The sequence below is a fragment of the Poecilia formosa genome, unplaced genomic scaffold (assembly GCF_000485575.1).
Source record: "Poecilia formosa unplaced genomic scaffold, Poecilia_formosa-5.1.2 Scaffold14, whole genome shotgun sequence".
Classification (NCBI taxonomy): Eukaryota; Metazoa; Chordata; class Actinopteri; order Cyprinodontiformes; family Poeciliidae; genus Poecilia; species Poecilia formosa.
The window spans coordinates 1,949,044-1,973,389 of record NW_006799953.1 but is presented as its reverse complement, the minus strand read 5'-3'; the positions used below and the strand labels follow the sequence as shown (position 1 = coordinate 1,973,389).

The window sequence follows — 24,346 nt, the reverse complement described above, 5'->3', positions numbered from 1 at the left end:
TGGTCTGTGGATGGGTTTCTCAATGTGAATGTAACCTAAAACACCAAGGCAAGAAAGAAATGGATAAAGAAGAGTCACATTAAGGTTGTGGAGTGGTTTAGGAATATATTTTCAATATGGTGGCCAAGCAGCAGCTAAGAAACTTAAAGTATTGAGAGAATTCCTGAAAAAGAGTTAACCAAAAATCCCTCATGAGATGTGTGACGAACTGCAGGACATATCTCAATGGGTTTCACTTCTGTATCAAATGCTTATTTTACTCAGTTAATTGTTATTATTTTTTGGTTTGGTTGCTATTTTGTCTCTTATAAAGAAGTGAACAGTACTAATTTTAGTTTGATTTTTAAAGTGGAGTATGCAAACTTGCAAAACAGCAGACAAACAAATATTTTTGGGGGCAGGGTGAAAATCTGATATCATGTAATTACATCAATGTAAGGCTGGTTTGCTACAAAAAATATTCCCCAAACCCTGCGGAAAATCTTGGCTTGGGTCACATCTCTACTTGCCCCATTCATGAAGTCCTACAATTTGATCTCATTCTCCGTTACAGGATGTGACTAGCTGAGTGGTGCTCCATCCTGAGATATAGTTTCCTTCCTTAAGAAGGAATGGGAACTTAACTGTAACCAGAGTCGTCTCCATTAAGCATAAAGGTGTGGTTTTAGAGTGGCGCTAAGTAGCGAGCGATCGCTGAGAATCCAGTGGACTAATGGGCCTTTCTGTCCATTACCAGGCCGTTGTAACAGTTCTTTCTTGCCCGGGACCTATGGGTGTACCATCTCCTGCTATGGCAGTAAGTGCTGTCTGGTTCAGGCGCCTGCATGGTGGTGCTGAGAGGATGCAGCTAATCTGCTCAGCATTGATCTGCACCCATTAAGAAGGAAGATAAACACTTTATATCAGGAAACCATATTCATACAGATGGATGAGTGAGAATGCAGGGATACAATGGTGGAAGGCGGTGAAGTCTCGCAACTCCCTTGTCAATAGATGCGCAACACTGTGAAAAGGGTACATGCCAATGCCTCACTGTGGAGTTTCTTGCAATGGGGCAGAAGCAGAGATGTGGGCGCCTCATCGAAGGAGTGATAAACCTCTTGGCAACCGAAATACAAAGTGTTTTTTTTTAAGAGAAAGACTGCAAATCTCCCCCAATGGGGAGAAGGTAGCATGTTTTTTTGTGTGTGGGTTTGAGGATGACATGAACACATGATAGACAGTGGTAATAGAGCACCTTGCAAAAGTATTCATATCTCTTAAACTTTCCAAAATGAGACTTATTACAGTCACAAACCTAAATTGTGTACCGGATATTCGACTTTAAGGTGACACTTCAGGAGTGTGTGCGCTACAATCTTGAAAGGCGAACTTAATGTAACCCTTTCTAAATTTTTGAATGCGCATGTCTAACTGTTAAATACTTCAGTTCTTTTTGCACAACTTACTGTTTTCTAACAAGAAGCTTAAAGAGAAAATTTGCGAGAGAAAAAAAGCAAGCTTTAGTGGAACACAGCAGAAATACAAAGAGCCTGGTGGAGCTTGTATTGTGCTCAGGTCAAAGTTGTAATTTGTTACGCCTTTAACCGTGGTGCACTGTGACGGATACTTGTTCAACCAATGGAGACAGGATATCTATCAAACTGCTCCAGAATAAGCCAAAGGCAGCTATTCAATGTGGAAGCAGAGCTCCTTGAATCACTTGATCTCATCAAAATTTCCACTCTGTTTTTTATCCATTCCTCTCTGTCTCACCATATCAGATCTACTTCTGTTGTTGGTTTTTCATGCAAGAAAAAAAAACATGCAGCTTTGCAAATAAAACATAGCTGTCATCCACTTATTTAAAAAAAAAACTCTCCATCATTTGCACTTCTCAGCTGTGGATGATTAGAGTGTAGCGCCATCTGTATTGTTGTTTTTTTTAGTTTATTTCCCCAGGGTGGACAGCAAACTCCTACAGAAAGCTCAGTGAATGCTATTTTTGGAGTGGAAGCCCTTGAAGTCTTTAGCCACACAGACCATTTCCATGTAGGTTTAAGAGCTCTTCTGGCTTTGCTCTGTTCTCTTTGTGGCTCTTGGCAAATTGGAAACGGGACTTCATATGGTTTTCTTTCAAAAATGGCTTTCCTCTTGTCACCCATCCATAAAAGTGAGATTTTAGACTTTATGGCTTTGTGGCGCCATCATCCCTGATCTGTCCGCCATATTCCTTACCGTTCATGACGCTGCCTGTCCGCCTATCTCTAACACACCTCTTCATAGTTATGTACTACGTTGTGTCGCGTAAAATCCCAACAAAGTGCACTGAAGTTGTGTTTTCTTGAGTGATAAAAGTTCAAATGGTGTGAATACTTTTTGCCAGGTACCTCCGCAGCTCCGCCATGTCGCGCATTCCTGTCCACAGTCGTGTCAACATTAGATGTGTATGAAGCACAGATGGGTTTAATGACCTTTACATGTCATGTGGACAGTAGCTGAGCATGACACAAAACGCAGTGGCTTAATTGTTTGCTGATGGAAATCGCCTCTGACTGAAACCAACCCAAAAAAAACCCTAATAGGATCTTTATCACTTAGGGCTAACAGAGGTTGACACAGCAGGGCATTGGTTGGTCACTGCGATAAATGCTTGTTACTGGCTTTGCCCTATGGAGCAGTTAACTGTTGTTACCATTAAAGCTTAATTCGAGGCTCCTCTTTGACCTTGATGTGGGAAATCTTGTCAAAAGGCTTAGCAGGGTGTGTTCATATCAAAACCGGCCCACTGTTCGGCGGTTCCTTCACAATTTCTCGAAGTTCCCTTTCAGGATGGCATTTGTTGCAGCGCGAAATTAAGCTATCCAATATGTTCAGCATTTATTGATTTTAGTCAGAGGAGTGTTTTGGTTTAAGTCAGTGTGGAACGTGCAGCATCTTGGCGGGCGTTTGCTTCTTCCCGAGATTGCTTGCTTCTGCCAATTGTTTTGTTCTTTTTTTTTTGGAGGGTTTGGGTTATACAATAAAAGCAATAACTCTAATTTAATTGAGGAAAAGGGTTAACAAGAAGAAGCCACTGAGTTCATTTACTAAGCAGTTAAAACAAATTAGCGCGAGGTCATGGTGTCATAAGTGAGACCCTTCTTATGCTTCCCAATTCAGTCCACTACCCACCCAAGCAAAAAATAAAGTAAAATGAAATAAAAATACTAACTAGAAAAGAGTATGAGTTTCTTAAAGAGACAGAAGCCCAATTTCAATGCTTTAAAAAGCATTGAAATTTAAAGTACATGCCTTAATTTTTTTAAGGTTCCCTTTATGTTGTGCATATTGTAAGTATATATATATATATATATATATATATATATATATATGTATGTATATATATAATATATGTGTGTGTGTATACCAATTAAAAAAAAACAAAACAAGTGAAGGCAACATAGTTACCTGATTGTGCTATAAAGTGGTACTATGTACCTGGAAAATACACTACTGGCCCTTTAAATTTTCAACCAGAACTCAAAACTAGTGATTTAGGTTAAGAGAAATAGTTTTTAATTCTCCACCTGTAACACATTTGATAAGTTTATATTACCCAGCTGTAGTGAATGTGCAGAATCTTCTTAAACATACTTACAATATGCACAACATAAAGGAGCATCCAATAAACTAAACATGAAATAAAAGAACAGAAGTCTGTTTTAGGGGAAATGATAACGTTTTTTTCCTATTATCTGTACTGCCCCTGAGGCAGTGCCACCCTGGGCACAGTGCCGTACTGCCTGCGTCAAGAAGCAACATTGGGTCTTGTTTTATGGGAAAATTCATTAACATTTGTACACAGCAACTGAGGTGAATTTAGATCATGCTGCTTTCCCTGCTTGTCTTTTTGAAATTTTGTCTTTTCTCTCCTTTTTCCAAACTTCAGGTCCGCTCACAAAAAAAAATGATGAGTCCACGATGAACAGACCAAGGGATGAAGGTATTTTTTTTGCATGTTTCCTTCTCCTTATGCTCTATTATTTAATTTTATTTTTTTCAACAGGGCCATGGGAAATGTGGCGTTTGCATCTGTTTCATTAATCATCAGTCTATGTGCACATCACATTGTCCACCCTTAACTGCTTTGATTAGGACGCAAATCGGCCATTCTCCGTGACAAGCACGCATTCGGATAAATAAAAGCTACCCACAAAACAGTTGTTCATCATTCCCTGCTCGTCACAACTGCTGCTTTTTGGGCACTTGCACAGGAAGCTAATTTACTCTCCTTTCTCGGTTGCTATGTGGCTGATCAGCCACACGCTGATGTTCTCGCTGCCCTCTGTGATGCATCTCTCAAAAAATCAATATTCGCTCCTTATTCACCTGCGCTTTTACTCTGCCACCAAAGTTTTCATAAAATGTTCCGCTCGATTATTGTCGTCCATGTTGTTTTCGCCCAAACCGATGTTTAGGTGGGATAGTAAATCCATTTTTTGCTGCTTTATGCTTTCAAGTCTAATGTTGTCTGCTTTTCATTGATGCAGCAAAAATCTCTCCATGTGTCACTGTTTCTATGCGACTGCATGGAAACAAAGGCCCTCTACCTTTGTTGTTGTTTTCATTCCTCAGCAATAAAGTGCCTTGTTTTTTTTTTGTTTTTTTTGTTTCTTAATCTTTTCCACTTTTTTCTTGTCACAGTCATAAACTCAGGGATTTTGTTGGCAAAAGCTAGCATAAATCAGTGGAAGCGGGAGCAAAGTTTACACCTAGATTTCAAAGTTTCTTAAAAAAACCCACAAATCTTTAAATTCTGTCCATTCATATTCAATGCACAGATTCAATCAGTGCTTTACTAAGCCACCTTTCGGTGCAAAAACAGCTCGAAATCTTTTGGTGGTATGTCTGCATCACTGCACACTCAAATGTTCTCCATTACTTTTTGCTAAGCCGTTCAAGCCTGATCAGACTGAATGGAGAGAGTTTGCAAACAGTACTTTTATGGTCTTGCAACAGATTCAGGATGTGACTTTGACTTGGCCATTTTAGCCACGTGGAAATGCTTTCAATTAAGTCGCGCGCTTCAGCCACTGTCCAGCTTTAAGGTGAACCTCTACCTCAATCTCAGAGCTTTTTCAACATTTTATACGTTTTCATTCAGAAGACATATGTGCTGTTCAATAGGGGACACATCAACCAACCAATCACGCGTCAGTGATTAATTGTGACGTCATTGTTTTTCATCCAATGACTGAGAATCCATGTTGGTCTGCTAAAGCGCCTTTGCATATGCTAGCTAGGCTATTCGTATGCTAAGTAGAGTCGTTAACACCTCCACCTCCAGCTTATGGGACTCCGCAATCGACAGTTTTTGATTCCCGTTAGCTGTCCTGCTAACTGTCGGTAGCTGTCGCTCACGAGTTGCGTTCGCGTCAGTGTACAGGGTCAAAAACGCCACTTTTCGTGCAGTGTTTCTATTTGGGCGTCGAACTGTCTTTTTCCAGGAATCGCTAACCGCCGTGCTTTGAAAAGAGACAAAAAGGAGCCAGCGCGAGCTAATCCAATTTTGCGATTCCTTAACGGTGGGAAGGAAAAAAAAAAAAAAAGAGAGAGAGGGAGGGAGGGATTCACGAAGAACCGTAGAGAAAAGGAATGGGATGATGAGAAAGTGGGGGTGAGAGGGGTTGGAAGAGAAAAAGGGAAAATCTGAACACTGGGGAGGGCAACAAAGAAGGGAGAGAGGTGAAAAAGCACTCATAATGAAGACAAGTGCATGATGAAATGACATTTATAGAGCTTTGAAAGTGAGAGGGATGTGGAGAAACGGAGAGTGAGAGGGTGGATGGAGAAGGACACCGGTGGAGCCTGACATTTATGCCCGCAGCTGACGGATCTTGACGGGATCACGAGGTGCCGGCCAGCAGTTGAGCTCTTACTTAATTGCCCGAGCTTCGGATGGCCCAAACATTGTTTTAAAGGCATCTTATTTGAAAGCCGTTTGTAGGAAACCGCACTGCTTATGTGTGGGTTTGGCTGCCGAGAGAAAAGTGCTAATTCAGCCTTCAGTCTTTTACACCCGGATCAATGGAAATTACCATAAGGAAATGAATGAGAGAGGAGCCGCGGAATGGAAAAGAAGAAAGTGGACACTTTACGTAGGAAGGTAAGACATTACTATTAAGAATGGGAGTTAAGGAGGGTAGTGTCAGGCTAGGTGGCATGGACAGGAGGGAAGAATCTGTCAGTGTTTTTTAAGCAGGCTGGAAAGACACTGAGCTCGTTGTTGGCTGTAAAGTTCTCAGACTGGGCCCGCTTCTACCCTCCAGTTACCTCGCATTTTCTGCCTTCAGTCAACCACCTCCACGTCTGAAGCGCAAATCAAGAGTAAAACTAATCGAGCCTTAAGCAAAGCATGTAATATCTTCTGTTTAGCATTATCGCCAGATGTGAATGGTTTGGACTCATATGTGTGGCCTTGAATTAAAACCCCTTTACGTAAATTCATAGGATAAAAAAAAAAACTTTTGGTGAGAGTTGAAACTTCTTATTCTCAGCGCCTTGATTGCTACCACCAAAGGAATAGTTCAAATATTTCTGTTGAGATTCCCTTGCAGATTTTTTTATTTTATTTTTTTTAATTAAGAGCACCGCTAGGACTCTTGCTGCTCTTTAAAAAAAAAAAGTCATAAATTTAATTGTGGTTTGTAGCCCTTTCTCCTGCTGCCATTCTGTTTCTGATTGTATGCTGACACAATAGTTGGTGTAGCTAATAACGTGTTTTGTTGTGTAAATGGGAAGAAATCGAGCGCATTTTGTGAAACATCAAGCTAGACATTGCATTGCAAAAACACATAAGTATGTTTGGTCTAGTTTCTAGTGCAAATATCTTAGTACAGTTGATGATAAGACAAAATTATCTATGTCTTGCTGAAAGTGACCTTTCAGCAAGACAGGAGCTTGTTTTAAGTAAATAATTCCTTAATATTGATGAAAATTGTGTTGCTATACTGGTTGATTATTAAAGTAAAATGTCTTAAGTTTACTAAGATATTTGCACTAGAATCTAGAGGAGTGTGTGTACATGAAAGCACACAAACTATTACTAATAGACTTGGCAGAGAGGTTTTTTTTTGCCTTTTAAACTATTATAGCACAGTCACAAAACCGCCTGCAAAACTGAATAACTGCCAAATACTGAAAGTTTAAGCAGCCTATTACAAAGGCATTCACTCAATGCACATTTTGTTTGATCATTTCTGGGCTGTCGACGTTAACGCGTTCAATTAATCTGAAAAAGTTTAAAGCGTTAATATTACATGATGCAGATTAATCACATTACCTATTTTGATCTTGAAGCCTCTCTCCCGTGAAGCGTTGCCTGGTTCACAGCAGTTAAAGGATTGAAGCACGGGGAGCGACGAAAGCGAAGGTTTTCCGCCACTTAGGATTAACCCAACAAATGGGACGTTAATAACTAATACCTTACACTATGTGTTCTGTAATGTTTATTAAGGTTTGTGCAAAAAAACCAAACACTTATAGAAAGCCTTTATCTTTTAAAAACACATTTATGTCATGTACATGAGAGTAGCATCAAAATGCAGACAAGAACTTGGAGTAAGCATAGTAAAGTTTTGTTGGTGACAAAATAAACTACTGATCTGACACGAGGAGACCAGAAAATGGTGCATGAGCAGAGAACCTGGTATGAGCAATAAAAACCAGCGAGCTTATGTAATGCAGGAAGACCGCAGAATTACATTGGGTCCAGGTGAGCTGCATTAGGGGAATGTGGAACAGCTGTGCTGGAAAACAAACATGGAAACTGGCAGAAAGTTAATAGTTAAGACAATAGAAACGACAAACCATTAAAAAAAGAGACTAACATAAGAGAACAAACCAAGAAATGGAAGAAGATAAGAAATAAGTCAAAACAAAACAATACATTGTAAGATTTTTCTGAAAATAAACTGAGTGCAGTAAGACCATTAAAACATAAATAGACAACAAGGACATTATCGAAAACCAAAACCCAGACTTATTAAGATTCTTCCTCATTTAGAAAATTAAAATAAAATGTCTTGAGAAAAACATTAAGAAAAACTTTAATTTTCCAACAGCTTCTAAATGAATCTAAACGCGTGGTGTTGCTCTTTAACTTGCCAACTGGCCTTAAGGGGAAAATGAGGAATATTTAACTGCAAAATGGATTTTAAAAAGTGAAAATACAACTAAAGTTGTTGCAATAAGTTTGTTTCCCGGCTTTAAAGAGTTGAATAATGACCCTTTTTATCATTTTGTGGCAGTAGCTGCCTTTATTTGACAGTTTTTATACAGGAAGGACGGCATAAGGAGAAAGGAAACGCATGCAGGTGCCGGACTGGGCGAGGAGAAGTAGCACTTTCAGTATCGTGTGAAACCTCCTTAAATACCATTTCAGTATGAACATTTCAAGTTCAGAAATTCCTCCCCAGGTTTCTTTCATAAGATGTGAGTTAATCAGACATTTCTAACCTGATCTTGTCCTTTGCTCGAGGCGTCTCAGGGCTGATGCAGTTAATGCACAACCAGCTCAGTTATTTAAGCTGACTGTGATCATTTTGATGATCTTTTAGATCAAATGAGATGAATCATGTCCACCTTTACCTTTTCAACTGTTTCACTACTACTACTACACATTTCCCCTGCTTGATAACCCGCTGTTTTGCCTCTACACTGGAGCACCTTGATAAACTACAGGAGGAGCTCTAAAGCTGTAATAACAATGGAAGCCTTTCCTCCTCCTGTCAGTGGAAATCTCAGGTTCAGCTGCCCTCGTCACCTGACCCCACAAAGTTTTTTTTTTTTTTTTTTTCTAAAAGTTGCATTTTCTTTAGGTGAAGCAGTCTTTTTTTTATTATTATTATTATTTTATAGATTTTGGCGCATGCTTTGACTCACTGCATTGCTGAAAAAATTTGACTTCCTCGTCAGATTTGAGCCAAAACCGCCTGGTGTTTTGGAACTCCTCATAGTTTCACAAGCCGGGCACCAAAAAGCCCGACCAACACGTTCCTCCGTGGGCTCGGCTCGGCTCGGCTCGGCGTTCTCTTTGGTGACACACGGCGACTTGTCTGTGCCAAACACAACTTTTTGATTCAAGTTTGTTTTCGACGCACGAGCACACATTCTTCCAGCAACTTTTAGAATATGCTAATCAGGGCTGGGTGCTTGAGTCAAATTAAGAAATGGAAATTATTTAGGGTTTTTCAACCAATCAGGGGGTGGGGGAGGACAGCAGCTGTTAGGGTGCAGGGTGTCCTAACTTCTTCATTAGTTAATACACTGTAGAATTGTTTTGTTTAATGAGTAAAACAAGATGAGGGCGGGTATGGCCCCTTCTTGAAAAATGCTGGTCCCCCCAGAGAGTCAGGCATACAGAGGCATCTTCTTCAATGAATACATTAAATTAAAACCCAGTACATAAATACTAAACAAATGTTTAGTATTTCTTAGCTAACAAAGAACATGAGTGAAGGAGGAAAACTGTACAGATGAGCTGCAACAAAGTTTCTGTTTCCTGTGAGAGAACAGAGGACATACGGCCTTGGAAGTTTGCATACCTTTTGCGGAGACAGAAAAAAATAAATAAATCATGCTCACTTGTCGAAACACAAACTGAATGGAGAAAGACAGCAACGTTCAGTGGAGTTACTTATAAAGATATTAAAAAAATAATTATTGCAATGTTACAGTTTTGTCAAATCGCATCTCTAAGCTTTATATATTTTAAAAAAAAAGAGGGATAATTCATTGAGCTTTCCGGTTCAACGACGATTCGCCAGAGAAGGCTTTTACAGGCCGCTTTGCGCTGACAAAAGCCTGACAGTTCAGCGGGCTTAAGGAGGCTGATCATTTGCTCTTTAAAGATGTAGAGACACAGGCCACTGCTTTTGGTTCCCTTCCTCTCCGGGTTTGATTTACATTCTGAGCGTCTCTCTGAGTGAAGCTGATGACGGCCAGCTAATACGTCACTCCTCCATACTGTCTTAGTAACGTCAAGATAATTGAACTTGTTTACATATCCTCTGGGAAATCAGCCGACGCCAAGAATACACCAAAGAGAAGAACACGAGCGGCGCGCGCTGGGGTGTGTGACTTGAAATGTTTTGTTTTGTTTTTTGTATTTTATATCCAGCCGTCTCGTGTCACGCCTATATGTTCTGACAAAAGACATGCAATAAATTGGGGGGGTAGGGGGGAACTATGCATGTGCGTGTATCCGTGCGTCCATTTCCCTCAACACACACATACACACGCACGGGCGCGCGCGCGCCCATCCGCCGCTGCGAGTGACGCGCCGCCAGTGCATGTGTAACCTGAGATTCAGGTGGTGATGCAGGCGGGTGTGCAAATACGTGAGTGGAATTTGTTACCACGGCAACAGTCGGTGCGATGGAATGGCTGGTGCAGTTCTATTAGCGAGAAGCAGTTTCCATAGCGACTCAACATCGCAGCTGCCTATGCAAGAGTGTGTGTGTGTGTGTGTGTGTGTGTGTGTGTGTGTGTGTGTGTGTGTGTGGCTTTGTATGAATACGGTGTGAATCCTGTGTGAATTTCGGCGTTCATTAGCGTACCTTGCCATGTGTGTCTTGATTTGTGCCTTTTTTTTTTTTTTTTTCATCCGTGATATCTTCAGGGTTTTTTTTTTCCCCATGTTTGTGACTCTCCAATTCCATTTCTTTACCCATCACTTCTCTCATGCTGCCTATTTTCATCTTTTCCTCTCTGTTTCTATCTTGCGACCCCCCCCCCTCCTTCCTCCGCCCCTCCTCGCTCCCCCTCTCTTCTTCCAACCCAGCTCTCTCTCTTTCTTTCTCTCCTGTTATCTTCCCGTCTCCCTCCCTTCTTTGAGCGCTGAAGCTCATCAGGGTAAACAGATGCTGTGGCTGTTATTTATGTTTCCACTTGGTCTGCCTTTCATACAAATTATCCACAGGGCCTGCACAGTGCAGACGCTCAGCCTAACTGGGGTGCTCTGGCAGCTCTCTCAGCCTCGTCCACGCTCAGACGCTCCGAACATACCACAGACGCTCCGATGGGGTGAGGGTGGGGGGGTCAGGAATGGAGGAGTAGTGGCAGGTGGGTGGGGGGAGGTAGAGGGGCGCACACAGGCTGACTGAGTAAACCATAGCAACATACTGATGGCCGCAAAGACACCAATAACAGATAAGGCATCGGAACCGCTTGCACCATTTGCTCCACACGTGGAGGGGAATAAGAGCGCGGGAAGATGACATCGCTGCAGAGGACGGGATGAACAGGCAATCACAGAAGGAGGCATAGAATGGGACATGCACTAAATAGTTTCACCCAGCCAATTAGAAAAGTGTTTACAACCCACTCACAGGTCAGACATTTGTAGTAAATTCAACCTCGTCCTGTAGCCGATTCCCCATTATTTTATTTTTTCCTTTAAGACATAAAACATATCAGAACGGTATTGAAAATAATGAATAACTTACACCAGGAGAGGAAGAGATGTCACGCCACTGTCTGAAAAAGCAGACTGTGCTGTTATTTTAAAAGCAAAGCTAGATGGATCGCAGACTTTGCTTTCTGCACCGGGTTTAGCGTGTTTTATCAGCAATTAGCATTGGCAGGCAGCACAAAAAAAAAACAAAAAAAAAAACAGAAAAGACCAAAAAAGGATGAAGTGCAGCAATGTTGCTCTGCTTCTTTCAGCCCTTATGTTTTCTGCACAGGGTCTGGTAAGGACTCCAGCAAAAATGATGAAAAAGCCGCCCAATTAGCGGACCAGCTCGTTTCGGCCCTGATGAAAGCCAGGGCCGTATTCATACAAAGCTGAAACTGTGAAAAATCACAGTTTCAGCCATAAGCTGAAACACGTTTGTCTACCAGTGAAGTTGGTTTCTCACCATTTCAGGTGTTGCTGAAGTCTTCACCTCTCATTACTTTCCTTTCGCCTTGGGAAGTGAGGTGAGGTTGTGCCAGAACATTTTGGGTATCGGTTTGAGAATCTAAAAAAAAATCACAGTTTTGTCTCAACACAGCCTTGGATCTTTTGGGAAAAAGAGAAAGAAAAAAAGACAACAACTTATTATATGTCTGTTTTTCGTCTGATTTCATTTTAAACACCTTAGTGATACAGAAAATGGCTAAACTTGACTCTTCTTCGTTCTGTAACAGAAACATTAAATAGTCTTGTTGTAAACATTAACATATGGCATTCAATCAATAAGAAAGGCTGATAGTCCAGATAATAATCGTCTGAATCTTGTCACCAATCAGTTTTTCCACATTTTCTTCTTTCATATTCTGACTGTGGCAGAAATGTTTGCGATTGTTTCTTTTTCTCTCATGAAAATTCTTTACCACTCCTCTAGAGTTGGCATATATATACATATGTGTGTGTGTTGCGGGGGGGTAATTGCATACTTATATGTTTGCATGTGAAAATTGTTGAATTTGAATCATGTTTCACAAGTAACGCACATCTTTTTTTATTTTTTTTTTTTGAAAAATCCGTATTTTGCAGATATTCGAGATCGCCGAAAGAAGCCAGTCATGCTCTTTATCCACGGAGGCTCCTACATGGAGGGCTCAGGGAACATGTTTGACGGGAGCGTCCTTGCTGCCTACGGAAACGTCATCGTCGTAACCATGAACTACCGCCTTGGCGTGCTCGGTGAGTTTGAGGCATCGCATTATACCATGTTTGCCATGTCTCTGCCAGGAAGTGACAGAAGTGGTGATTTCAAAGGAGAAAATCTAAACTAGTTTTTGTAGTCGAAAATGGCTCCAACAGTTTCTCTTTGAACTATTATCGTAGGGTTTATGAATATATGTTTGTAGCCTTTGGTTTCACATTTTAGAATATAGAAGCCGTCTTAGGTTAATTTAAAAGTTTTTTAATTATGCCAAAGAGAAACTAAGTATCATATCAGACAAGTATCTTCAGATGATGATGCAGTGAGCAGGAATGGGTCTCCAGCAGCAGTTGGTCTTGCAATGAAACTGAAGAGGCCTCTGACTGAAGACTGTTTCTGTAATAAATGTAGTCTTATGACAGTCATATCATGCTTAAATCTCAATTTCCAGGCAGCAGATACAATGTTCCACAGTAATATGACCCGGATGACAGCATCGGTCATTGGCAAGTGTTGCTAACCCACTTCATTTGCTTTTGCTGCTCCTCTTTAAATCTCTGTTTCAGTCTTCCATTATGTTATTTACTTGATAAACAATCTTTGTGCAATAACCTCCAGACGTTTTACGGTGTAACAGAAGTACGATGGGCTCAGAACAGGGGGCTTCTTTATCGTCATCGGTGCCCATGTAAAATTTACGTGCCAACATATTACCGTGCATGTACAACTTGAGGCACCGTCGCTCCACATCATCATCATCATCATCTCCACAAAGATCACTACTTAAGATCTACTTAAGTAAATATTTTACTTTGCTAAATAGACGGAAGATTTAGTTTCTGATCTTCCTCAGTCGCAGCGATCACACAAACACCTCTGATACTGCAAACCAGCCCTGTAAATGAGACAAACTCATTCCCAATTTCTACCGTACCATGCAGCATTTATTTAATTATTTCACTGAAGCTATCCAGGATTTTACAAACAGCGCTGCCGACACGAGACGTTCCTGCTGCAAGCCCACCTGAATTACGAAGCAGAATTAATGGCTTATCGAGGTAACGTCTGGTTTAATGCGGGATTTTAAGTTGCACAAAGTTGGTTGACTCCTTACCTGGGTCTGTCGCCGTGGTAATTACCTGTGATGTCGAGGAGCGTCTCGTTATGCGCATTCATCAGCTTCTTTTATGCGTGTTCAGATTTCTTCCTGCCTTTTCAGGGGGATTGATCCACTTATTCCCACCTGTTTTTGTTCTTTTTTACGTGAGCTTGCGCATATCCTGAGTCAGTAACCTTGGGTTGAATTGGAGACTTGGAAACCAGAGTATTTCAGTTTGAATTCATGTGTGCGCTGAGTATTGAGCAGATATGTTGTTTGGGCACCTTGGAGCTACAGAGTGGCTCCAAAAATACTTAAAGTCTTATTATCTGCTCAGAATGAATCCATTCAAATTTAAGCACTTTTCACTTTCATCACTAGGTTGGACCTAAATACAGAACAACAGTGGGGAAAAAAACTGTTTATGATTGTGTGATAGCTTGTGTTGGTATACAACACAAAACCCAATAAAACAGATTAAAGTTTGCTGTTCTAATCTGATGAAATGATAAAAAGGTGAATGGTCTTGCAAGGGAGTATTTCTTTCTAAGAAAAAACCCAATAGTGACATCCCGAACAACCCAACGCTTTTGTTCATTCGACAACAGAAAACTATTTCCTTTAATCGTTTCTAAACATTTTAAATACTTTTAGAATCTTTCTTTCCACTGGATTTTTTTTATTTATTTTTTGCTGTGTGAACACGGCCTGTGAGTGTGCGGCCAAACGTGTGCACAGTCCCTCCGTGCGGCTGGATATCAGGAAAGTCAAGTATTTACATTCGCCATCGTCTTCCGGAGGTGTTTGCACAAAGACTATTTGTGGTGGTCTTTGTTGTTGCCAGGTTGTGTAATCAGATCTTGTTTATTGCATCAGGCCTGTTTCAACATATCACAATAATGATAAACAGAGAAACCGGAGTAGTTTAGGACGGAGTCCAAGAGATGCAGTGAGTATTAACAGAGGGCAACATAATCCACAGTGTTATTGACAGTGCCGAAGGAGAGGCACGGGGACAAGGACAAACTGGGAGCCTTTGGAAAGGAGCTGCATGTCAATGCGCGGATCTTTTTCAGTGGGTATTTGATTTTAAAAGAACATTTCAGGATTGTTAATTGTTTCAAATTAAACTTACACCAATGCCATTCATCGAGACAATGCTGAGTTGCTGCAGATTTGTGTGTCAGAAGATGGGTCGGCTACAGAAGGACGTGGTCAGCAGAAATGTTCGGCTTAGATCAAGTTCAAGTTTATTTTTAATAAAGAGACGATATGTATTAATGAGCATTTACATGGAAATGTATGAGATTATAGCCAGGTGGCTAATTTCTATCTCTCGTTCCATTACAGCAAACTAATACATTTAGGGATTAAAAACAACATCAAATAACAGTAGGGAATAAACCATCTTAACATCTGTATATCTTTATATACTCAATATTGACAATTTTGGCTTTCCAAGAGCCAGTGTTTTTTCTTCTTTTTTTAAATGAGATGAGAAGTGAAAGGTTCCTCGTGTTTGTCAGAATTGTGTTAAAGTGTGAGAAACATTACAGGAAAAGGAGCTTTTTGGTTGTTTTTTTTTGGCTTTTTGGAGCTGAACAGTCACCCCAAGATCCTGCCCTTGTTGCCTCGCTGGTATTCTTTTGAATAAACTGTTGTAATAGCAATGGAGCATAACCATGAAATATTTTATAAACCAAGAAAGAATCTCGACCTTTTACTATGTCGCCCCAACTTAGTCACTCGTGTTTCTGCAGTATCTGGCAATGATGATACCATTTAACAATGCTCAGTCAGTATTATGTGGCCAAGAAAATATCCCTCATACTACTACAACACCACCAGGCAATGTTTTTATAATCTGTAATTGTTCAATTTAGGTGAGTCAACGTGAAGTAGACTCAGTTTTTTCATTCTTAGCGACTTGGTGTGGTCTTCTGCTGCTGTAGCCCACCTTCATTAAGGTTCAACGTCTGAAAGAGTAAGCATTTGAGACACATTTTTAAGACATCACCTCTTCTGAATTCTGACGTCACCTGCGACTTGCTGAATATTTCCGCTTTTTTATTTTTTATTTTTTAGAGCCAACTTGAGAGCTCAGAGCTGCTCTACCACGTTCAAAGTCAGCATCGTCTTTCTTCCTTGTTCCCAGTCATAGTTTGAATTTAGCAAGTCATCTCCAGACGCCTAAATGCATCGAGTTGCTGTCGTGTGATTGGCTTTGGTTGATATTTCTTTCAACCAGCAATTGCCCAGGTGCGCCTATTGAAGCACCTGGTAAGTGGAAAACTCTTGAGGCGATCTCTTCCGTTTGCTCCAGTCGCAGAGACCTTGACCTTGTGTCCAGAGTTGTAAATGTGACTGACTTGCTCCGACACCTGGGCTGCGATGCCTTCCTGAGCTCCTTAAGGTGCACTCAAACATTTCAAAGTTGGCAAGTTCCTGGGAAAACCATGGAAATTGAGACGAGGCGCAGAAATACAGACGTGGATATAGATCCGGCCGAGTTATTATGAGGGATGATGCAGTGTCCTCGATTCTGTAAAGATTGTTAAAAATTTCGATATGTGGGCGACTGCGAGCTCTCCCCCTCTCACTCACACTCTCAGATATGCTTTAAATGGGTTACTGTACTAAGGCGATTATCCTAGTGAGTGTGTGTTGCATAGGCACGCATGTTGGCCTGTGTACATGTCAATTGCTAAATGTGCAGCGCAGCAGCCGCGGCACGTATGTGTGCGTGCGTGCGCCGTAATTAGTTGCGTGCGGCGCGTAAAACACACACATGAATAATGCACCATCCATCTGAATTTTTAATATCCCTCCTCTCTGACACTGTGCATTTGAGTCAAAGTGAGAAACAGAGGTACACAGAATCTTAATGGTTTTATGTCCTAATCTTTAGTATTATCCTGTACTTACACTCGCAGGAGCTTACACATGCCAGCCTCGCTTTATGCGACGCCTGCGCCTTTAAGGGAGCGATGGAGAGTCAGGGGTAAAAGGGAAGAAGGGAGAGCGGGGAATAGAGACGGATGAGCGGGGGAGAATCGTAGAGAGACGGTGAGGGAAGAGGAAACAGAAGGGGGGAGACGGGGGCAGGCTAAAAATAAACCTACAGAAATGCTTTTTAAATCTGCAGCGAAGCAAAGTATTCATTGGAATAAATGCTCCATGCGGTGGGACCGAAGCGCCCTGCTATACGGCTTTAGTGCTTTGTGCTGTCACCCGCGACCCCCTCACACATATATGTCTAACAAATGACCACTTCTAAAGGATTTTCTCATCAATTTATGATACACTGAGCGGTAAAGTGATAAAAATGGGTGAAAATGCGAAGCAAATGTCTGCTGCACTCAGCCGAGGCCCCGGAGCTTTCGGAGACTGTTTGTGGTTTAAGAAGCGCTTCTCGCCTCACCTTCTCCTACCTTCCTCCCGCTCCAGGCTCACGGAGAACTCTGATTTGTGCAGCACAGCCATCTGCTCAGACTAATTAACTAATTAACTAATTAATGAACTCTGGGGAAAGGCCCACCACCATCGTTTGGCTCCAGGAACATTTTTAACCTCGGGAAGAGAGATGAAACGCATCTTCTGGAAACATTTCGCTCTACATGTTCTTTTTTTTTTTTTTTTTCTTTCAAAATTTCTGCTTGTTACTTGAAAGAAGACAGGTTCTCTATTTGAAGCTAATTTTCATGATGGTAAACAACTAAAACTTGCGTTGGCTCACATAATAATTAAAGCCGTGGTTATATGGTTATTGTCCTGACAACTGAATACTTTTCAGAAATTTTACTTTACGTATGAAACCCCTAACCCTAACAAATCAACCGAAAAAAAAAAAAAAAAACTTTAAAAAATAGTCTGACAATTTGTGAAGATAAAGAATCCCTTTCATTAAATCAGCTTAAACATTTAAAAACAATTATAGTACTATACCTAAAACTGTTTGGTTGTGACCCTGAGTGCTCAAATTTTTCTTTTATGAAAAATGAGTATCAAAGCTTTGTGCAGAATTCCAACTTAAAGTTGACCAACGTAAGTGATTTAACCAACAAAATCCATATTTCTTTGTACACAGGAATAAACAAAATACATAAAAAAATGCACTGCAGATTGAAGAAAGGAGTTAAAACGGAGACAGCGATGCTGTACATGACTTACTTCTTGGGAAAATTGTCACTGTTCATTTTCAAGGACACTGGTAATTCATTTGTTTGATTTTTTTTTTTATATTTTCCAAATTCATTTTTTTCTGAAATCTTTTTTAATCCTCTTATTTTTCAGTGTTGTATGTCATTAAAATAAACACATTCAATAATAAATAAAAAATGCACTGCAGATTGAAGAAATCGTCTCGTGTCAATTTAGTAATTTAATGTTTTCTTTTATTTTAGAAAAGCACAACATTGCGTTTTTCATATGAAAATAAAAAACAGCACACAAAAAAAAAATCAGCAATTTCACACATTGTTGGCTCCGTCTAACTCACCAACCAGTTACCAGGATTCTTTGCTTTGTGTTGCATCATTCTTATATTGCGGTCACATACTGAGTTTAGAAATATAAACCAGGGAATAAAGTTTTATTTAAACAATTATAAAAGTTGTATTTTTCATTTTAATAGAAATCATTTTTAATATTTTCTTTGAAATCCAGGTAAATAATAAACTGTACATAAAGACTAACTAGTCTGAGAATGTTTGGATCTTTCACTGATCAATACAAGTGTTTGTAAAACAGTTGCCTTTTGTTTCTCTGCTTTTGCTTACAGACAGACATTACACCGAACAATGTCTTTGCAAAGTTAAAGACTGACCCAATGATACACACCTTTATTTGATTGACCTGGCTTTATGTCCATTGTCTTTAATGATATCTTTATTGTATCCATGGGCACTTTTAGCCGTCAGTCTATAAAGTTTAATGGTTGCCCACTCTGGCTCCAAGAATAGATTTGACTAAAAATCCCTCGCGCTTCCTGCGTCCTGTTTCAGACGAGACATAGTCTGTGAAACACCGATGCGATAATGACTGTAAATGTAGTTTCGTGGCATCAAGACATTAACACAACAATTATAAACAAAATAAATCATAAGCATCTATTTGTTTTGAGTTAAGTGGACATATCTAGCTATCAAACCCTTCGGAGGCGGTTGAAGCGCTCGCCCTTGGATTGCTTTGCGCCAACAAAAGGGACACTCCGTACCGATGTGGGTTTCTAAGATTACATACAGGTCAATAAGAGGTTCAGATGTTGACCGTGTAATGAACTGGGTGAGTTAATACACCCAACAATTGAGCCTTTTGACTTATCCACTTGTCGCTTCAGCATCCTTGAACTTAAACTACAAAAAGCAATAAAAATGACAGTTTCGCGAAACTGGTCAGCCAGAGGTCCATGAAGTTGTTTATGCAGTTTAGCAGGAATAATGTGATGTAATAGTTCAAAATATTTAATAGAAAGTGGCTGGAATAATATAATATTTTGATTATTAAAGTTAGAACAAATGCATGTATTCATATATATTATTGCTCTCTATCCAGTGATGCCCAAATGTTGTGTCTCATGTATCAAAATCAGTTAAAAGCAGCCGAAAGAATGTTTATTTTAAAAACTAAAATCACACACACACAAAAACTATTTGCTGTAGCTCTAAAACGTAAATGGATTTTGTGCAAAAAAAAAGCACCGAGTTTACAATTTTTTCTGAGTTCAACTAAAAAAAAAAATCATAATATAATAATCATAATATGATTATATTATGATTCAATGTCCTGATCTCAGCAACAAGATCAGGACAGGTCACTCTTTATTTAAAACAGTTTTTGTTTTAAATAATTTGTTCACTTAGGTTGAATAAATGAATTAAAAGCAGATCTAGATGCACCAAAATCTGTTTGAGTGAAAATTAGTGAATAGATGTGATCCGTAAACCACAGGAGAGTTATTGTGTACAATTTTGTCATAAGGTTTTTAAATTATTTGTATAACTCAATAAAGTAAACTTGTTTTGACCTGATTTTCAGCCTAAAATTGACAACTGTAACAGTAGCTTGCTGCAGTGGGAGTTTCGATAAGCCTGAAAAGTCGATTGCATTAGTGAACCAGAGACTTGAATGTTAGCCTATACCGCCCATGAAATGTCATTTAAGCTGGTCTGACGCCTAAATTCACAGGAACAGCTTGAGATCTGCTTCCGGTCTTAGAAATGAAGCTAATTACTAGCGAGCTGACAGGATCCCAGCAGTTTATTTTCTTCGGTTCTATAACAAGCCTACATTTGCTACAGGAACATAACTATAGGAGAAAATAAATAAATATATGAAGTGGATAAAGTGTGACACGATGTGTAAATCCACCGACTTTGCATGGAATAATTTAACAACACGTCTCCACGCACCCAAATATCACAAGAAAGAAAGTGGGTGTTGAGAGTAAAAAAAATAAAAAAACATCGTTGTGGGTTGAAGGGTGAAATGTGCCACCAGGAGAAGGAATTTAATGGTATTCAATGAGCCAGTGAAGGCAAATGGTTTAATAGTGCATCAGCATGGCAGGAAGTTATATCTTTCTCCTTACCCACAGACGTCAGCCACAGTTAAGCATATTATTATATTATGATTCAAAGCTTTGAAAATGTGCAGCACATGTCCCTTAGGGGAGAAAAAGAGCTGTGAAGAGAGAAATATGTGGGTTAAATTAGAGAGAGAAGAAGAAGAAGAGAGAGAGAGAGGGAGAGAAAATCAAACCTACTGGGATTCATAACAAAGGCAGGTCTTTACATGAAGACATGGAGCACATGAGAATGATGTTGAGATTACGAATGTTAGAATCATTTATTGTGGTTAGCATTTTCAGAAAAAAATATGGTTCTCATGAATATATTCAGTATTTAAAGCAAGAATGGAGCGCCACATTAGAAATGTGTGGCAGGCGTCCATAAGTACATCTTTACCTTCAAAGTTAACTAAATAATATTTTATTAAACTGATTACAAACATGGGATCTACTTTTTCGTGTGTTTTTCATTTTTCTAGAATGCTGCCAATGTTTATTGAATTAGACTAGAGCTTTTGAAAGAACAGATAAAGTCATGTGAAAACATCTGAAATTTTGACAAAAAAAAAAAAGAAGTAGGTTTAAAAAAAAGAAAATCTCAAAAAGCAGTAGCTCAATCTAAGGGGTCAAAAGTCATTGATGTCTTTCAGGGTTTCTGTTCCGCAGCAATTCACCACAAACCGGGAAAACATAATGGAAATACTCAGTAGAGAAAAAAAAATCTACCAAAGTTACTCCAAGATTCCTCATCCAGGAGGTAACAAAAGAATCCAAAAGAACAATTAAAGGGAGATACGTTCAAGGGTCATTATGAAAAAAAAAAAAAAAAGAAATTTAACAAAAATAGCATGTAGTGTGTCTGAGAGTTTCAAAGTCAAACAAAACAAAGGTCCGTGTGCAATTTGGTTAAAAAAAAAAATAAAAATCTCAGTCATCCCCAAAACTTTTGGAAAAATAGTCTGTGATTTTATGTGACAAAAGTCTAAGTATAAAGATTGCCTTTTGTAGAAAAAAAATAACAATAAAAAATATGTATGGGACAAAAAAAATGTTCTCACTGCACTTAGTAATGTTCCCAATTTTCTACACATATGGCGTAAAGATATGTGGTAAAAGTAATCTAATTTCTCTGCATGCCTGGTCACAGATTGTGAAACATAATTGAAATAAATCTGTCAGCTGGTCTTCTGACTGAACCTTAAGCTTCATTGAGACTTGCAGCGGTAGATTTCCTCTAAAACACTCCAATAATGCTACATGTAGATATCATGAATACTCCCTCAGTTTTTTTGTTTTTTGCATGTGTTCTAGAGTCATGTATGTTACTTCTTCTTTGACATTTTTACAAAATCTTCACCCGAGTTTGTGTTTCACCTTCATGTGCACATTTTAATCACCCTTTCTCCCTGCATTTAAAAAAAAAAAAAAGGAAGAATTTTGAAGCCTCTGATCACACCTGTGATGTCACGGGGAAATTATATAACGTGTCCTTCATCATGTTTCTTTCACCTCTGTCAGTCAGTATCTGATAATAGCTTAAGGCAATATTCCCTTTAATACCTGTTTTATGTCTGTGGATTTTTTTTTTTTTTTTTTAATCCTTCATTTCCCTGGACTCCACACCAGCCCCTCCTCTCCGCTGCCTTCACACTGTCCTGTGGAGACGGTTTTCAGTGACCAAAAGGCAGGTGCTCCGTTCAGATTACTCTGCAGATGTCTCCGAGAGCGGCTGAATGACAGTTCCGCATCTCCGAGGCTCACGATTAAGACTCCAGAGTCACGGCGGCGCCACGAAAGAGAATAAATCTGTCACACACACAGAGAGAGAGGGGGGGGTGGGATAAATGTATGAATATGAAGAGGAATAAATGAAAGAATAAATAGTGCCGCCAAAGAGAATAAATATGTCAAAAACCATCAAAATAAACGCGGGAAATCTAAAAAAGATTATTTGTTTTCGAAAGAAGATGGAAGTCAGTGGGAAATGTGGCAGTGAAAATAGATCTTGGATCATCGCAACTAAAAAAAATGCGCAGGATCATAGGAATCATAAAAGAATAAGCATGTTTATTTTAGATAAATATATATTAAAGACAGAAGAAAGAACAAAAATAAACATTATTGCACAGTGCTCGTCACTGTATTTTTTTAAAATTAATTTTCTCATTTCATTTCTCATTTTGTCTTTTTTTTATTATTCCTCAACAGATTTAATCCGCTCTACTCTGAGGATTTAGTGAATAAATCTGGTTATTATGGACCATTCAATGTGCTGTATCAAATATTGTAAGGAGTCATGTAAAGTAGGGCTGCAGTCCGTGTTAAACAGCTCTGCAGTTTTTTTATATTAGCATTTAGCATGATAGGTTAGCATTGCTAACTGTGATTAGCATTCTCTGTTGCTTTTCTCAGTGAAATAAGAAGATCCGTACCTTAACAAACGTCTGCCAAAAAACATTTCCAAATCAAAAGTAGCCTGGAAAAGAATTGACCTGCTAACATTGCTCTCCTGTTTAGGTTAAGTGTCTGAGAAAAAAAAAAAAAAAAAAGAAAACTGATCAGTTTTTCTGTTGTTGTTTTTTTTCCCTGTTTTTTTTCTACTTTTGGAAATATTAGTTTAATTATGCTAATCTGGGGAGATGAGATGACAACGAGCAACAGGTAGAAAATATGTTGTTTCTCAACACTATCCACAAGTTTATTTCTATCCAAAGGTGAGTGCCAGTAAAACAGAAAATCATCTATGACCAGAATCAACAAATTTTCCAATTTAAATTTTCTTGTATTTTTGCTTAGTTTACCACACTCAAAATAAGTGTCTTCTAAATATTATGTGTGTAATTATAAAGATTATGTCTTACACTACCAGCACTTGAAATAGTCCTTTTACAAGTGCCCTAATAATGTCATAAAACTCTTTTGGGTCAGAATTTTCACGTCATTTTGGTAAACATCTTGGGTTTAAAATTCCCTCCTTTTGTCTGTGCTCCCTCAGAGATTCATCGCTTTTTCCCTCAACCTGCGTCTTTACTTAAAGGCTGATGACTCTTCTCACGGTTCCTTTGCTCTTACCTAAAGCAAGAGTTGAATATGCATGAGCTCAACCTCACAAACTGCTGCTCTCAGCGCTAAAGTCAGGAGGAAGACCAGCTCAGCACAAGGGGGTGGGTGGGTTCAGAAAGAAAACTTATTGTAAGAGAAAGAGGGAAGAAAACGGTGCTGGCGAAAGGGGGGAGGGGCCCATTGAAGATAAACCAAACTCGTAAAACGAAGCAAGCTGTGTTGGCTACAGCTAACAAGCTAGCTTCCAGACTCGGTAGCTAGCTCTGGCATTACCCTCTTAGTTCATGCAGCTGCTGTGTACTTGATCGAGGAAGCGCTCGGATATGTGTATGCAAGTGCTTTTGTGAGTGTCTGTCCATATAATTTTGCCAGAAGCCCTGGACAGTTGCCAGGCAACTGTGGCATGCTGCTCAGCACTCGACTGGCCAGCAGACGCTCGCACATGCTCGTGGTTTTGATAAGTAGCAGGGGTCGGCGCTGATGCACGACCAGGTCAGAGTCGAGCCAGACAATCGCTGGGATCTGACAACGGCTCGGTAAAGTAGGAGAGCGTAAACAATATCTTAATTGCGCGGATTGCTCCTTATGTTCCAGCAGCAACAGTGATATGATCGGAAGTAACGAGAGATTTCTATTTTTAACAGCCTGTTCAACACTACGCTGGGCTTCGTGGAAGCTGGAAGCAGCTGTGGTTTTTCATGAATTGGGTAGTCCTATTATCTCCTCATCCCAGTTTAATCATGCTTTGTTTTTTTTTTGTTTTTTTCCCCTGATCGCTGCCTCATTATCATTTTGGTTGAGGACATTGCTGAATCACTGCAGATTTTCTTCTTAGCAAATTTGCAAGACATTAAAAGAACAGTCAATTTCGTGAAAATGGAAAAAAAGGGATTTATTTGATTAATATGTGACCAGACTAATCAAACGTGTTCAGGGTTAAAATGCAAAACTGAAAAAGGGAGGGGAAAAAAAAAGAAATAAAATGTTTAGTCCTTAAGGACT

At 39.6% G+C, this 24,346-nt stretch overlaps 1 protein-coding gene across 2 annotated transcripts in view; it reads left to right on the top strand.

Moving 5' to 3' along the window:
* The window catches only part of nlgn2b (neuroligin 2b), a 92,195-nt gene that overhangs the window by 39,676 nt on the left and 28,173 nt on the right, over positions 1 to 24,346 (top strand). For both annotated transcript variants that reach the window (XM_007545900.2, XM_007545898.2), the window contains exons 3-4: positions 3,911 to 3,964; positions 12,503 to 12,652. In XM_007545900.2, the coding sequence (XP_007545962.1) occupies positions 3,911 to 3,964; positions 12,503 to 12,652 (204 nt within the window). The remainder of the gene's footprint in view (positions 1 to 3,910; positions 3,965 to 12,502; positions 12,653 to 24,346) is intronic.